This window comes from Schistocerca piceifrons, chromosome 5 (genome assembly GCF_021461385.2).
Source record: "Schistocerca piceifrons isolate TAMUIC-IGC-003096 chromosome 5, iqSchPice1.1, whole genome shotgun sequence".
NCBI classification, from domain to species: Eukaryota; Metazoa; Arthropoda; class Insecta; order Orthoptera; family Acrididae; genus Schistocerca; species Schistocerca piceifrons.
Window position 1 is genome coordinate 369,358,935 of NC_060142.1, and position 12,160 is coordinate 369,371,094.

Consider the following 12,160-nt stretch of genomic DNA (forward strand, 5'->3'; position numbering starts at 1 on the left):
GATACAAGGAAGGTAACTGCTTAGAAACGATGGCTTTCAGAAGAAATATTTCAGCTGATCGATGAAAAAAGAAAGTACAGAAATGTTCATGGAATTTCAGAAACACAGAAATACAAGTCACTGAAGAATGTAATAAATGGGAAATATAGGGTGGTAAGAAGAATTGGCTGCATGAAAAGTGTGAAAAAATTGAAAAAGAAATGACTGTCGGAAGGACTAACTGGCATACAGGAAAGTAAAAATGACTTTTGGTGAAATTAAAAGCAAGGGTGATAACACATTAAGAACGCAACAGGAATTCCACTGTTAAATGCAGAGGAGAGAGCGGATAGGTGGAAAGCGTACATTGAAGGCCTACATGAGGGGGAAAATTCGTCTTATGTGAAAGAATAAGAAACAGTAGTCGATTTAGAAGAGATGGGGGAGCCAGTATTAGAAACAGAATTAAAAAGAGCTCTGGAAGACTTGGGATCAAATTAGGCAGAAGGGATTGATAATATTCCTCCAAAAATGGTTCAAATGGTCTGAGCACTATGGAACTATGTTGAGGTCATCAGTCCCCTAGAACTTAGAACTGCTTAAACGTAACTAACCTAATGACACCACACACATCCATGCCCGAGGCAGGATTCGAACTCGCGACCGTAGCGGTCGCGCGGTTCCAGACTGAAGCGCCTAGAACATCTCATCCACACCGGTAGGCGAAAAATCGAGACACATTAATAGGATTAGTCGACCTGCGAAAAGCGTTCGACAACGCAAAATGGTGCATGATGTTCGAAATACTGAGAAAAATAACGGGTAAGCTATAGGGACAGACGGATAATATACAATATATACAAGACCCAAGAAGGAATAACAGTAGTAGACGACCGAGAATGAAGTACTCAATTAAAAAAGATGTAAGACAGGGATGAAGTCTTTCGCCCATATTGTTCAATTTGTACATCAAAGGATCAATGGTGGAAATAAAAAGAAGATTCAGGAGTGGGACCGAAATTCAAGGCGAAAGGATGTCATAATACGGTTCGCTGATGACATTGCTATCCTGATTGAAAGTGAAGAATAATTACATGTGCGGATGAATGGAATGAAGAGCTTAATGCGTGCAGAACAAATAGAAGAATGACGAAAGAAATTAGAAGTAGCTGAAATGAGAACAGTGAGGAAATTAACTTCAGAATTGATAGTCATGAAGTACATGGAGTTAAGGAGTTCCACTACGTAAGCAGCAAAACAACGCATCACGGATGAGGCGAGGAGGACATCAAAAGGAGACTAGCACTGGCATAAATGGCATTCCTAGCCAAGACAAGTCTACCAGTATCAAACATAGGCCTGTGGAAAAACCGAAATAGAAGAGAATCGAAGAATTTGAGATGTGGTGCTGCATATGAATGTGGGAAATTAGGTTTACTGATAATTTACGGAATGAGGAGATTCTGCACCGAGTCGGAGAGAAAATAAATATGTAAAAAACACTGACAAGAAGAATGGAGAGAATGAAAGACCTGTGTTAAGACATCAGGAAATGACCTCCATGGTACTAGAGGGACCTGTAGAGGGCAAAAACTGTAGAGGAAGACGAGTTTGGGATACACCCCCAAAATGACGTAGGTTGCAAGTGCTCCCTTCTGAGAAGAAGAGCTTGGCGCAGGATAGGAATTTGTGGCGTGCCGCATTAAACCAGTCACAACACTGATATGATCACGAGCCCAGAAGAGGCGCTACAGGCGGTATCGGTTATCGTGCTGTATGGAAAGCACTCGCGTCGGCCGTCTGCTGCCATAGCCCGTTATCGCCAAATTTCGCGTCACTGTGGTTACGGAGACATCCGTCGTATGTCCCGCATTTGTTTCTGTGGATATTTCACAGTGCTGCTTGTCCTTTAGAGCTGACAACCCTACGCAAAAGCCGCTGCTCTCGTTCGTTAAGTGAATTTTGCTATTCTCAGCATACACTTGACACTGTGGATCTCGGAATATAGAATACCCTAACGATTTGCGAAATGGTGTGTCCCCTGTGTCTAGCTCCAACTACCATTCCACACTGAGAGTCTGTTATTTCTCGTCGTAAGGCCGTAATCACACCGCGAACCTTTTCACTTGTTCACTTGAGTACAAATGACAGCGCACCGCATTTTTATATCTTGCGTACGAGATACTACCGCAATGTGTGCATATTGCAATCCACATGACTTTTGTCATCTGAATGTGTGACAAGTAGCTACTGAAATCGGGGAGAACACTATAATACTGCTACATCGTAAACAGAATTAAGTATACTCGTTTAGAGCAATAGATAGACGACGAATGTAACGTAGTGTTGCTTGTTCAAACACACTCGTTGAGGAAAAGATGTGGTTTGTCGATTGTGTAACGACGAAGAATACAACGCAAAATCGAAAAGGAGGAACTCTACAGGAAATATCACCAGTTTTCCCGATAAAAGCGATCAAATTTGTTACGTGTAGTCTGGTAAGTGAAAAATGTAACCGGAGAGGTTACTTAAAGAAAGTCGTGAAACATTACAATAAGCAGGTTGTACATACGACCATGGCGTCAGCTTCCAATACGAGTGTGATTAAGTTTGAAAAAATTTTCAATGACGACCTAGAGGTTGACTGCAGTTACGTAAGTGTGCACGAGTGCCGCAGCGGCTACAGGGTTGTTGCGGCCGGAGTGGGGAGGCTTGGCGGCCGCGCGGCGCAGCAGGGCCTGGCGCGGCGCGCGCGCACCGGACATATATAAGGGCGGCCGGACATGGCGCCGGCACTCGAAGCCGCAACGTCCAGCAAAGCCTAGACATGTGCTGCCGTACCGCCGTCGCCTCCTCTCTGCTGCTCGTTGCCGGCCTGGCCGTCGCCGAGATAGGTAAGTCTGCCGCCAGCACTTCAAATCGGCGCCATCGCAAACGCTCCAGCGGTTTCCCAAACCTGAAGCAAATTTCACTTTCGTAACGTGCTCTCGTTGCTGTTGATTCCATTTTTCTGCACGTCATTTCGACGGCCGATGCAGTCGTCTGCTTCACGTGCCGCGAGTTGCACTTTATCTGCCTTTACTCTAACCAGACTTCGTGTTCAAGTTCTATTGCGAATTTAAAACTCATAGTGGCTCAGTCATTGTGGCCGCAACACGGGCGTCTGTGTATCGATAGATTCACGTTGGCTTGAGCTAGGTAGATTCTAGTGAGTTTGCTTCAAAGCTTTCAACTCATTTCGATTCTTCTGCTATGTTCAGCGTTCTATTTTAAGAAAGCCCTTGGCAGTCTTTTCCCATTTCTATGGACAAAGCCCTCACTCACCATAAATTGTTTTACTGAAGCAGTAGAAGTTATACTTTTTGATTTTATGAACTGATTCAAAAAATATTTGCTTCCTCCAATCGCTCTGTTGCTTACAAAGTACACTCAGATGAGTATTTGTTTCACGTGTTACCACTCACAAATATTTCAATAATTTTCTTACTGTTCCTGTACTGCAGCTGTATCTGCGTCACTATCTCTATTTAAATAAAAATAGTTTTTATCCTAGTAGGGTGTTGCTTTTGCTGAAGACTCAGTATAATGTTTTCCAGAAATGTTATGTGTAACGCGATGCATTGTACATCACATTAGGGGCAGTTATATGGATAGTCAAGGAGAATTGTTTACAAATCTTGATAAGTAATGGGAGAAATAAACATTTCGGAATAGATCAATGGCGTTTCTAGAGATCTTGTCAAAGCTGTACCTTTGGTCTGGAATGATCTACCATACTTATTCCAGTCACATTCTGACATCAAAGCTATTTGTTTTGTTCCTTCTCTGGATCTTACCACACAACGATCGAAACTGAAATGTAGCTTCTTGCTTGTCACGAAGATAGCGCAGGCAACAGCCAAAGTATATCGAAAAATTACGCTACCTATTGCAGCGAGACGCCTTTGATGATTATATAGTACAATTTTTTTAAAAAAAAGAAAGAAAAGAAAATAAAACCGGTATAGTTGCAGCTTATCAGTTTAACAACACTACAGCGTTTGTTTACTCGATTCTCCAGCTGATGTTCTGTGTGCAATTTTAATCATAACTGCTAAAAGTAAAACCGGAACGCTTCATTTTTTGATGCCACATTTGGACGTTTTAAGTTCGGTTATTCCGTTCCAGTAGTGTATCACGACTCAGCTTCAACTGTGTCATGTAGGGTATGTTGCTCCCTTAGTCCTAGGGAGACAGAACACCGTGAGCGCAGCTGAAAGATTGTCATGACTGCCAGAAAATTTATCGGAACGGCATATTGTGTATGAAATATTCTTGTCTTTCAGCGACACCTCTCGGCGTCAAGACATGTGCTGACGACCAGCCTAACGTCGTCGAATGTCGGCGGAAGGCTCTACAGGACGCAGTGCCACATCTGGCTACTGGTGAGTACTGGGAAGTACGTCCGTTAACGGTAAGGTCTACTCCGCGTGTAACAGAAGCAAGCCCATCTTTTGAACGGAGACGAGTACAAGATTTTCACTACTGGGAACTATGCGAAACTTCTTTGATGTTTAAGTTAAATAATGGTGCTCAGTAGCTCACTTGCATCATTCTTAGATCACGAAGTTGTATCTTGACGTTTATTTGTACTTTGCAGGGCATCACAGACTGAATGCTCTTTAACAGTTCTGATGTACTATCTCCGTCTGATATCTCAACATAACATGAAACCATGAAAGTTATATCAGCTACATCATGACTTGATTAGTAATAATAATAAAGGAATGCAGAATGCCTATAATTAACTATAATTTGCCAAGCTATAACGACGTCTTACAGCTTTTTGCACTTGTAATAATTTGGTGAGAAGCACTTATGGACCCAGTGAGCTTATGCAGTTAACTCAGATTACAACCGGTGAAAAAATTAGAATTTTAATAATGTTAATACAGACAATTCAACGCAGATACATCACATAGAGGTAAAATACATATGACATTTGCCTCTATGTTAAGCAAGTGGTTTCTGATGAAGCCTTGGTAATATGACCGAGGGCAGCGTGTATCTTAGTGGGGGGAGGAGAGAAGGGGGATTGTAGGACGGGTCAGCTATTTACATCAACCGGAGACACTTTCACAGGAAAGAAAAGCAAAGCTCCGCTGCTCTGGTCTAAGACGAGCCTAATAGGGCCGGACGGCCACCGTGTCATTCTCTGGCGGTATGAAGGAGTCTGGGGTGACCACACCGCTTTCCCGGCCGTTGTCGGCTTTACAGACCTTGAAGCCGCTGCTTCTCATTCTCGTTGGCATTACGAGACTTAGTGACCCCGTTCCAGTCCTCCCGCCAACGCACAATATCTGGCAGAAACGAGAATTGAACCCGCGTCCTGTGTGGCAATTTTTTGTTCTGGAATTTTTTGTTGATGACAGTGTGTTGGTTATTATCAGATTGCTTTAATTCTTATATAAACATTAAAGCTTTTGAAGTAAAATAACTGTATATAGTTCCCAAGTGAGACGCTTACAAGAAAAGAACCAAGAGAATACGAAGGTGCTCGAAACGGCGACTTTGCTGTCAGATGCTACTTGCTTTAGAAATTTGTGTTACGAACATGAGTAGCTCCGCAAGTTTTAAACTGGCTTCAATCGGTCGAACAATGAAGAAACGATTAATGTATTCGTCCCCTACAGCATTACATACGAACCATTTTGTAAATGCCTTTCGATCTTCCTACCTACTCTAAGACACCATTCATGAACTCTTAAGTAAAGGTAGAGCGTATACACTCCACGTAAAACAAGTTTATGTTGAAGGATAGCAAGCATAAGCAGGTAACCTTCGTAACGTGAGTTTCAGTGTGAGATGAGCAGTCGCGTGTGAACGGCTGACATCTGTCCGCAGGCATTCCGCAGATGGGTGCCGCACCCATCGACCCCCTGGACGAGCTGCCACCGCTCACGTGGCAGACCAACTCCAGAGGGATGGCGCTCAAGTTCCGCCTCGACAACGCCCGTTTCACCGGCCTGGGCCGCTCCGTCGTCGACAACCTGCAGTAAGTTTCGTTTTCTCCTCATCGTGTCTGCAGGCAACTGCTGTACCGCTCTTCCGTGACACATGGATCACCACATGCGCCACGGTGTGGACTGCTGGCGTGAACTCAGCTGGGTAGGTCAACTGAAATTGTCTCGGTGTCCTCTACAGTCACGCGCACTCCGGCGGAAAACCAGATGCTTAGCTGACTCTAGAAACGTGTGGCAGTTTTCATTTCTTCCTTTCAGTCTATGCGTTTTGCCCTCGAGCCGAGCTCACTTCTTTAGGAATTAAGTTTTTTCCAAAGTATTAACTCTCCTGAACGGAGGCCAGCGATATACATACCCTTGTTAACTACCATCTCCCCTCCACCTCACCCCAACCCCATTAGATCCATTGCTTGCGACTGTCAGGTTATTCGCTGTTTTAAACCTAGTAAGAGGTGCAGCCAAAATTGTTACTTACACATTTATATGGGAAAATACACGGTCGGTGTTTCTGTCCCATTTACACGAATTTAATTACTTAGCCACTACTTCTTTCGTGGTATGTATGAGTACTAGCTCGGAATTAATGCTCGTTGACAAAAGACATTTTACATGAACATAAGAAGTGCAGGATTGCTTCCAGACAGTGTTCTGCAGTGCCTCGGAAAAAGGGTGTACCTTTTCAAAACCTCCCTAATCTAATAGACTGTGTATGTGATTGTTAGAAGAAATGCGTTTGTGTGTCAAAGTAGACGAAACACCGTGTGTTATAGGACCAGACCGATCAGGTAGTAACGTGTTTTGTCAAACAATTTGATTTCCAAGTCACTTGATATTTTTTTCCTAAGACGTTGTTCACTAAATAAAAGCTATTGATAAGGTTGATTTTATAAGCTTTCAGTATGTGAGGATGACTGTATATGTGAAAATAATAGATCGACTAATTCCGTGTGAAGCTTGTTATGATGATGCCTCTGTGACCTCTAATTTCTGACTCCCAATGTTCATCCATTAGTTATAACATTTCACGCCCCATGTTTGTGCCTCACGTCGCAAAAATTTCGAACGCAACTTACCTTGTTCAGCCAATATCACATTTAGGTAGTAATCGGAACTTGCTGCGCTGTCTGTCGTCTGTCTGTATCTCACTACCTACCCACCGATCTAATAATCTCTCGTTCGGATCTCGAGCTCTGTTACTCCATCTGTATTTCTTGTCATTTAACTTGGCGGCATTGTGTTTCCAGTGTGGATAACGTCAACAACCGCATCCGTGTCGTTACCCACATTGATGGCGTCAACGCATTAGAGGGCACCTACGCCATGTCCGGAAAAGTCCTCGGCGTCCCTCTGGACGGCAGTGGTTCCTTCAAGGTTTCTATGCGTAAGTATAAATAACCACATAAACCAATAACAGAAGACGGGTCAAATTACTGTGGGTTATATATTCTAAACACGTAAGGAAAAAATAAAATAGCAAATATTCTAAATCCCTTACTATTTTCATTTGCCGATATCATATCAGCCTAAGACATAAGCTGGGAAAGAGTAAAGCTCTCATTATCTGCGTGTATCAGTGTGTCTTATAGTCTTAAAGAATGTCATATCTTCAAATAATGATCAGTAAGTTATAACATTTTCGCGAATAAAACTAAGCGGAATTTAGCATAGACCATTCTTTCAATAGTGACGCATATCACTGACACACTACGTTCATACATTAGGTAACATTTAGCTGAAATATTTGACATTTAAGATCAAATGTCGCTTCACATAATAATGTTATCAGTGAAAACATTAGCACGTGGTAGTCAGTATTAAAAATCCTGAGAATGTCCTGAACGCTAATGTGAAAATTAAGCCAAACGTAACAGAATACGTAGTGAAAAGGACAAACATATTAACAAAGTAGCTATGTAAGGAGAACAAAAGAAAATGTATAGTGATGGCTGAGGGTTTTTAAAATTTGAAGGACAAATGACTAATTGGTAGCTGATATAGGAATATTGCCTTTTTCGTCTGAGAAGGGTGGTGTGCGATTCAGTTGTGGACAGAGTTTAAAAAACAAGTGGGCCGACTGTATTGGCTATCACGTTTATAGTAAGGATATTGAAATCACTATTTCGGCTTACTGTGTTGATGTATGTAGAACGATCCATCCGAACTGGATACTAACAGATCCCTGGTCGTCATATTTCAGGCGGAGGCAACGCGGACGTGACGTACGCTGGACACCTCGAGACTGCTGACGGGGATCAGTCCTACCTCAAGGTGGACTCTGTCAGCGTCAAGCTCGACTTGGGCCAAAGCCAGTATGAACTCACTGGCCTCTTCGGGGACTACAAGCCTCTAGGTAGGTTATTAGCGGGAAACTTGCACACATTGTTTTATTGAATACTTTACCTTGTTATCATCATCATCATCGTTATCGTGAATTTGACGTCAGATGCTGTACAATGATCCCACCATAGTTCTGCAAGCGTTAAGTCCTTCATTTCTATTTATCCTGTCTATTTATATGCACGTTGTGTAATCTCATCTACACATTTTACCTTGTCAAGGTACTGATCTTTGCTTATTTCCTGGATTACAGCAAACGAATTGCTTGATATAATTATTATCTGTTCCAGTGGAAATATGTCCCGTCCATGTCCGTTTAAGTTTCAGTTCATTTCATTCAGTGTTGTCTCCCACGTGTCACCCCATACATCTATTGTATTATTGTCGATCATGCAGATCTCTTACTGGCTTGACAGCTCTGTTTTAGAATGTGTGTCTAAACCGTGAATTCATCGTAGCAACACCAAACCATTTACCATAACGAGCATTACCAAGATGAGGGGGTACTTCACGCCCATTCTCCCCAAAAGAAAAAAAAATTAAAAAAGTTGTAATTGTCATTGTATTATATTAAAAGTACTGAAGAATTGTTTACAAATAGGTGACCGAGAGCAATCAAACCCAAATTTCGTGTTTGGTTGTCTTGCTCCAACTATTTGTACAACCTCCTTGTGTGCATCTGAGACCAGTATATATGAAAGTAATACTGCGCATCACAAACATTCATTGCAATCTTCAACGCATCCGAATAGATATGAAAAGTGGACTGTGCGCGTTGCTGGAAAATTGTGTGATCGTAAATCAGTAAAAAGTCACATAAGTACGGCGAGTGTCTCAGCTTGAAACAAAGATACCGTCCAAAGAAATTTAAATCGAAATTTACGATCTCCGTTACCCAAAAATTTTGCACACCTCTGGCAAAAATAGTTGAACAGCTCTGAAATACGCTGACTCAGTTGCACTAAAATTAAATACCGTATGTAAACGCTGGTTGGGAAATCCCACGGGGTGGATTCAGTTGCCTGGCGGCCCTCGCACATTGGTCCCTTTCCTTATGGATGTGTGAGAGCTGTAGAATCTGCATTCCTGAAGAGTACGTGAGTGTAATGGATGACTGTATAGATTACTGTTACGTTCGTGTTTTATGATGACGATGATGGTGGTGAGGAGGAGAAGGAAACTGAGGGGGAAGCCCACTGGCGACACACAGCCTCCTCCTCTCGAATAGCACTAAGGGGCCGCCGGGCTTAACGTCCACATCTGATGGACGTATCACCGTCAACAGTGTCATATGGCCTCACTTCATTAGACATTGCGGAGTGGTTTGGAAAATAATCCAGGACACTGATCGAAAGACTGGTGAACAGGAACTTTAGGCCACCAACTCTCGTCCCCTCGCAGACCAAATACTTGGCACTGAAAATTTCATCCACCATCAGGACGGGAACCAGGTTAAATCCGAATCGAGTGCCACCGCACAGGTGTGCTTCAGCGATCTGGGCTAGGACAGCAAGTTCTGCCAAGCTGATGTGAGAGGACAGTAGTGAAAAATGCGTGTCACTTGAAGTCAGTTAATCCAATGGAATCTGCGGTGGGACTTGTATTCATGATGTCAACAAACTTAGATTTTCCAGTCACTTCAGAGGAATGATGAGATTGTTCCTTTCAATAAGTATCGGTTACTTACCTACCCCATTCTTCTACGCCTCATACGAACGCGCGTCAGTGATATGTTACATTATAATCTTATTTTGTTTGCTTCTTTCCCATATAAGTATGCGCTGAAAACTCATTAAAGTATTCGAATCAAACTTTCTCATTTTCAGTTTCTACCAGAAGACCAATTTCAGAATGTCATTTCTCTGTTTGCAGTGCACGCCGGTAATATGTTCATAAACAGCGTCGCCACGAAGGTTGTCCAACCCGAACTCCTGCCGACGCTGGAGAAATGGTTGGCCGAAGTATACCGCCAGCGTGCACAAGCCGTCTTCAGTACTATACCCTACGACCAGCTCTTCCCAAAGAGGTCCGATTACAGCTATTACTTCAGCGCGGTCTAACCACAGCATGCCTGATGTTTCAATTATTGCACAACTTCCTATTGATTGCATGGAAACTATATTTCCATCACTAATGAAACTAGGCGGCCTATATATCCGCAACTGTTTGACTATTTGTTTAAGATTGCTACTGTCAGCGCACGTGAGATCCGTATCTACCCGAAGACTGCAGATGCACCAATGCACACATTTCATTCGTTCCTAAGTACTTGTATTAAAGTACTAACGTAGACATTTCTCCCCCTGTGAGAAAATCTAGTTAGTAATTAGTTTCACACACCACGACATTTCAGTCAAATACAGATTAAATTGCTGAGCGGCGTAGAGCAATATTCAGGACATTAAACTCTCTATGGTGTTCAAACCATCGACTGTCCATCCAAATTTGGTTTTTCTGTAGTTTTCCTAATTCATTTAGAGTGCATACTGGGAGGGATTCATCGACGAGGCCACTGACAAGTTCTTCCTCACCCTCCTCAATTTCAGCTCCTAATCTCTGTAACTACGTTTGTGTGTACTGGCCATAATAAACAAGAAATCTAAGGCGGGCCTTATATAACAAACCAATTTCAGTTATGCTTTCGTTGAATTCGGCCCAGAAACTTGTATAGACATTCCACACAATCGATGAAGGTGTCTGCTTACTTGATGCTTCACTGTGTTTACCTTTATCGGATTAGGCGTTTTCCATACTGTTTTACACAAGAGCAGAATCTATAGATATCAAAGTTTATAACAAATCTATCATGTTGGGTACAAGATGGTCAGTATTGATGAAAGAGCACTAGTTTTTCAAATCGTAAATTAGGAACAGTAACAGAAAATGTTTCAGTTTTCGGAAATCTTACTTTCTGTCGTTGTACGTCTACATGATTTTATTTTCTCGAGCTGTCAGTAATTATATCAAACTTTGTGCAGTCTCTTTATAGCCGACAAAGACGAAGAACCTATGCATTACTACCCTATCTTCGAGTACATACTGGAATAAAAGGCGCTGATGATTTACAGAGTGGAAATTTCTTTTACGTACACAGAGAAGACTCTCGAAGCACGTTCTTACTTCAAAGTAAGCATGGCAGTATTTCGGATATATACGTACTACCAATTAACAGTAGATTTGTATTAAAAAAGACAATCTGGGTAGGACCAATTTGTCGAAGAATCAGTAACGACTGTTATATTAATTCTAGTGTTAAATAATGATGTAACTGTGTGTATATTTCGAAATATTTTAATTTTGTGGAATATTCTGTCATAAGTAATAAAAAGAGCTGAGACTATTTTGATTTCTGTCTTGTCAGTCATTTGTTTCCCAAGAATGGAAATTACACTGTTGTATTCCAAGAGTCGCTATCTATTATGATGTCATCTAATTAATAAGAAAAATGACGATTACCACTTCATATGGTTTGCTTAACTTTCCCGAGGTCACACTCGGGTAATGCAGGGACGAACCAACGTGTAGGTAATCTCAACTGTCCGAATCAAAAACATGTTCATAAATTGCTCTCCAGCATCAAATGATTTGAATGGTACGAAATTATTCTTAATAATTCCATAACCTCGTATGACACCATAACGATATCACATAACAGGTAACAGTTATTAGCTGTGGTGGTTTTATTAGCTTTGTCACTTAAACTAATGAAATATTAGTCTGCTTACAAGATCTGATGACAGAACACAGACGGTTACACATCTAGACGTTATCAAATCTATGGTCTGATAAGTATGTCAGCTCTGACTTTTATGCATCGTACATCATGTGTTTCTCGAAGACAG

At 41.9% G+C, this 12,160-nt stretch overlaps 1 protein-coding gene across 1 annotated transcript; it reads left to right on the top strand.

Annotated features, from left to right (window-relative positions):
- The first annotated feature begins 2,744 nt into the window (after positions 1-2,744).
- LOC124798325 (putative beta-carotene-binding protein) lies at positions 2,745-11,658 on the top strand. Its single transcript, XM_047261675.1, has 6 exons — positions 2,745-2,873; positions 4,305-4,403; positions 5,863-6,013; positions 7,226-7,362; positions 8,179-8,331; positions 10,191-11,658. The coding sequence occupies exons 1-6, from the start codon at positions 2,807-2,809 to the stop codon at positions 10,376-10,378; spliced, it is 795 nt and encodes a 264-aa protein (XP_047117631.1). The 5' UTR covers positions 2,745-2,806; the 3' UTR covers positions 10,379-11,658.
- Positions 11,659-12,160: the final 502 nt, after the last annotated feature.

What these genes read in the sequence shown, in the direction of transcription:
- LOC124798325 (XM_047261675.1), top strand. Translation starts at nt 2,807, where the DNA reads ATGTGCTGCCGTACCGCCGTCGCCTCCTCTCTGCTGCTCGTTGCCGGC. An exon ending in AGTGCCACATCTGGCTACTG is followed by an intron (nt 4,404 to 5,862) that starts GTGAGTACTGGG and finishes ATCTGTCCGCAG; the next exon opens with GCATTCCGCAGATGGGTGCC. An exon ending in TTCCTTCAAGGTTTCTATGC is followed by an intron (nt 7,363 to 8,178) that starts GTAAGTATAAAT and finishes GTCATATTTCAG; the next exon opens with GCGGAGGCAACGCGGACGTG.